Source organism: Populus euphratica, unplaced genomic scaffold (assembly GCF_000495115.2).
Source record: "Populus euphratica unplaced genomic scaffold, PopEup_1.0 scaffold386.1, whole genome shotgun sequence".
In the NCBI taxonomy this organism is placed as follows: domain Eukaryota; kingdom Viridiplantae; phylum Streptophyta; class Magnoliopsida; order Malpighiales; family Salicaceae; genus Populus; species Populus euphratica.
Window position 1 is genome coordinate 234,012 of NW_011500206.1, and position 4,675 is coordinate 238,686.

Sequence of the window (4,675 nt, forward strand, 5' to 3'; positions counted from 1 at the left end):
TTTGTCAGGCTTCTTGTTAAAAATAAATAAACCATATTAATATTATAAGTCCAAGCCTAGTTTTAATACTCTCTTTGAGCAGCAGGCTCGATAGATAACATATTATCGCATGATTATGCAGTTAATTTCTCTTTTTAAATCCTATTTCATGTCCAGTAGGAATAGTTTTTTCTTTTTCCTAAAAGAAAAAACTCATGGAAAAAAAAAAAAAAACAGCAAAGGCGCACACAATAAGGCACGTGATAAGAAGAGCCAGCCAAAACGACCTTCATTAGAACAGTTAAGCAGTCGTTTTGCACGTTCTCCAATCGGATTACCAAGTCGTCCCAACCCAACGCTTACAAAAACAATGTTGTAGCAATAAGCAACATTGATTTCCAGGACAGGACGGGGCAGGACAGGGGTGTGGTTTCCTGTGGTGTTGATTCAGAAATTCCGGCGAGGAAGGAACTATGAGCGGAAGAGTGAAGAAGGAGGTAGAAGAAACTGATTTCATTAAACCGCTGCTGTTTAATAAAGAGCAGCTCAAATCTGTCAAAGACGTACCTCCCCTCTCCCTCTCCCTCTCTCTCTTGCTGCCTATCTTAACCTCCTTGGTTTCTTACGAGATTTCCAGAAACTAGCTCCTCCGGACACTTCAGATCTCGCTTTTTCTACCTGTTTCTTTTTTATTGCAGCAGTAATTAATGTGTTCCGATTTTTTTTTAAAAGGTGATTAGGTTTTTAAATGTTGGCAGGGTAAACAGAAGAGTGCGATGGAGGCTACTGAAAAGCATCTTAAGATTAAGAGAAGATATTCGGATCCGAAACTCAAGTTTGTAAGAACATCTCTTCTTTCCTGTTGTTGCTTCGGTAATCTTCTCCATCCAAAGCCAAAAGCTGTGAGTAATGACATGCGCAGGAGTTACAATATTGTGTAGGTTTAGACGAAACTATCCTGTTAACAATGGACCATTTCTATTGTTTACTATCACGGCATTGCTCCGATGCTTAGTGCTGTCTTCTCTAGTCTGATTTTATGAGCATGGATAGATATAAGCCCTTTCTTGCTAGAAAAGATTGGGGGACAGAGTTTTTCCTTTTCGTTTTCCATTTCCTTTGCAAGTATAAAGTACAAACCACCCTATGCATAAGACCGTTGCCATTATGTAGCTAGCTGATTTACTACCCGTAAAATATTAGTTTTATCTTGATGCTTTTTCCAAAACTATTTACCCATCTAGCATCTACTGAACTGAATTTAATCAACTAAGCTTCATTTGTAAATTAATCGGACCCGTACACTTGTCTATGCATTTTCCGACCCTGATATAACTCGGGCGCAGCTGAATTTTTAGACTTTGTTTCTTGCCAATGTCTCAATTTTCTGAAATGCATGAGATGGTTTTCCTTGTGTTCCACTATGCCTTTCCTGCGGTATGGTTTATGTCATTCTGATTTTGTCTTCCAAAATTAATCTAGATGCCTTTAGTTCTCTATTATAATGAGGGTATCAATGGCATTGCTCCTCAAGATGTATGTGGGGCATTGATAAAGTCTTGGGCTTGCAGCATCAAGAGTGCTGTTTATACTCTTGAGAGCACTTAAAATTTCTTATACGCAGGACTGTCTGTAAATTTTTCCTCTCAAAACCCCACTCAGTTCACGAGGACCATAATTAGATATTGATTTATGTTGCTGTTTCGGTTTTATACTAACAGGAACTGTAATAAATTCTTGAACAGGTGATATCAGGTCATTCAGGGAAGTGCATCTGGTCAGTGAGGAAGCCACTATGCCTTTTATGTGTTCCAGTCTTAGCTGTTTGGCTTTTGAAAATCTAACTTGTGTCCATTTTCTCCCTGCTTTTGCTGAAGTTGTAGGCAGAATAAGGCTCCGGTTGAAAGATCGAACACTGTTGGAGATCTTAAGTCATCTGCTATGATTCGGGCAGAAGAGGTTCAATCCAATCTAGAACCGGCATTCCCTAGCTTTGTGAAATCTTTGGTCAGATCACATGTTGCTAGTTGTTTTTGGATGGTAAGAGCAATGAAATTGCATGAGCTTGAGTTGGTTTATAATTATAACCTCACAAAACACTGCTCATAAATGCTATTACTTGGATATTTTTGTATAACAGGGGCTTCCTGGAACATTCTGTAGAGCACACTTACCATCTGTGGATACTACTGTGACTTTGCAAGATGAATGTGGGAAGGAATTCAAGATGAAATACATTGCATATAAGACAGGCTTGAGTGCTGGTTGGAGACAATTCTGTGTTGCTCACCAATTGTTTGAGGGGGATGCACTAGTCTTTCAATTAATTGGGTCTTGCAGTCTTAAGGTGATGGTTTGAATTGATTTTCACATTCATACACTGACCTTTTCTTTCAGCACTTCTGCAATGGCATGCAAAAACTTAGAAATGACTGCTTTTGATGTAATGTGCATGGCTCTTGTGCTCATTAATGTAGAAAATGTTTTAGAACTTGCTGGAAATTATTCGTTATCTTCCATTTGGTTGGTGGCAGGATGATTCCTGTTTGGAAACTAGGAATTTTATCGAACGATGGCTGAATTATGGAAATAACTCTACATCATATTTGATTTGACAAGGGAGTGCCAGGAGAAATGACCAATAATCCTTTTGGGATTGGATCCTGAACAACATGATAAATGGGGCAAAATTAAATCCTTACTGCTTTCCCAGGATCATTTAGTGCATGTTACATTATCTGCGATCTATGTAAAATGTCTATGACACACTTTGTTATTTGAAGTCCTACCTCTTGTGAAGCCAGTCAATTATTTGAATGCACATTTGAGAAACCTTTTGAAAGTATAATACAAAGTGCCTATCAACCTATAATACAAAAAGATACCTTTAGAGAATAAGTAACTTCTGTGAAAAATAGAAGTTAACACTGTCCTAATGTGTTTGGTGCTATTCCTTGCCTTGCCTACTGATTCTATTGAAGTAGGAACAATTTTCCCTTGTTCAATATGGCCAAATTGTAAAGTTTCCACTTTGGTAGATTTCAGCAATAAAAGTAGTGTGAATCATGAGAGGAATTGTGATTTCCTTTTACTGAAGCTTTACTATTCGAGTCGTTGCTTCATTATAAGTATCTGATTTCTTGAGCAGGTGTACATAATAAGGGCTAATGATTTGACCGAAGTGGATGGTGCTCTATGTCTGCTGAATTTGGATGCTCAAATTAAACAAAATGTTGCAGGCAAGTTGGTTAATGTATCTTTCTTGCAATTTTTGGCGTGCTGTGTATGGTATTTCTAATATTTCTTTGTTGCTACCGGGTGTATAACTTGACAAAAATAGATAGTGCCGAAATGAAGACTGCTGCTTGTAAAAGTTCTAAGAGGAAGCGTCCCAGGTCTCTTCCACAAGCTGTTGTCCAAAAGAAGAATAAGAAGTCTGGCCAACTGAGACTGTCAGTCCCGCAAGCTGGCCAACCCGCTGAGCAATCTGAAAATGATAGTGAAGAGGTTGGTTCAGAAGTTCTAGAAGGTTTCAAGTTATCGTTACCTGCTGTTCATTTTAAAGACATCAAAAGCTTTGAGGATTTCAACATTCTGGTTGATGGGTTAGTTTTAGATTCGGAACTTTCAGAAGACATTCGGAACAAGTACTACAAACTCTGCTGCAATCAGAATTCATTTCTTCATGACAATCTTATCAAGGGAGTTAATTTTAAGCTGATTGCTGGAATCATTTCAGAAACTGTTAATATTGCAGATGCAATGAGAGCTTGTACTCTTACCACCTCACGAGATAAATTTGCTACTTGGGACAAGGCTTTGAAGGCTTCTGAGCTTTTTGGCATGAATGTTGGATTTTTACGTGCCAGGCTAAGCCGGCTTTTGCGCCTTGCCTTTGATTCTGAAGGTGCCACAAAAACAAGGAGGTATCTAGAAGCTAGATTCGAACGAGTGCTAACTGAAGATGAGATAAAAAGTCTTGAAGCGAAGCTTGTGGAATTGAAGGAAGCCTATGAAAGGTACGGTGCTAATGCTGAAAGGCTCAAGTCGAAAGCTGAAGGCTACGACCTCAAGTTCCAGGAGCAGGTTCTTGCTCCGTGGTGATGTATTCGTGGCATATTATTGTCCCTGCGTTGCCCTTTTTCTCCCTGGTGACACCCCGTGCTTTGTTTGGCTGTAAACAACGTTTGTAAACATGTATGTTTTTATGATTTATCATGTAGACAATGCTGTGACTCTTGAGCGTTTGTAGGATTTTACTATACTGGTGGTTTGCGCTGCTGTGGGGTGGCTCAAATTTCCACTAACGTAAAAAATGATGAATATGAGATACAAGTGTTTTTGAAGAACGAAGAAAAATTTGATTCTGAGTGACTGATTTAATTGAGTTTAAAATAAACTAAGTTAATTTAATAATATGGTAAATTTTTTTAATAATATAATAAAAATAAGCAATGAAAGTAAGTAAACTAAGTTTTTAAAAAAGACAATGATTAAGTGCAAAAAAAGGAGCCTAATGACATTATAAATTAGAATGTGGTAGCTTTATATAAAGAAAAATGTAAAAAAAAAATTGAAGTTTAATTTCAAATATTAAATGGTAAAATTAAAATTAAAAATTTATTTTTAAAAAAACCGGAGTTTACTTAAGTTAGTTTATCAAATTTATGATTTAATCGTGAAACTCAGATAATCT

At 37.4% G+C, this 4,675-nt stretch overlaps 1 protein-coding gene across 5 annotated transcripts; it reads left to right on the top strand.

Moving 5' to 3' along the window:
• The first annotated feature begins 213 nt into the window (after positions 1-213).
• LOC105112029 (B3 domain-containing protein Os01g0234100-like) lies at positions 214-4,332 on the top strand. 5 transcript variants are annotated; one of them, XM_011007576.1, is made up of 7 exons: positions 214-542; positions 738-818; positions 1,725-1,756; positions 1,863-2,019; positions 2,120-2,326; positions 3,128-3,218; positions 3,320-4,332. In XM_011007576.1, the coding sequence occupies exons 1-7, from the start codon at positions 453-455 to the stop codon at positions 4,081-4,083; spliced, it is 1,422 nt and encodes a 473-aa protein (XP_011005878.1). In that variant the 5' UTR covers positions 214-452; the 3' UTR covers positions 4,084-4,332. The 5 variants fall into 5 exon arrangements, with proteins under 5 accessions (XP_011005878.1, XP_011005879.1, XP_011005877.1 ...); XM_011007577.1 differs by having other exon boundaries at positions 214-476; positions 1,857-2,019; XM_011007575.1 differs by having other exon boundaries at positions 215-542; positions 1,857-2,019.
• Positions 4,333-4,675: the final 343 nt, after the last annotated feature.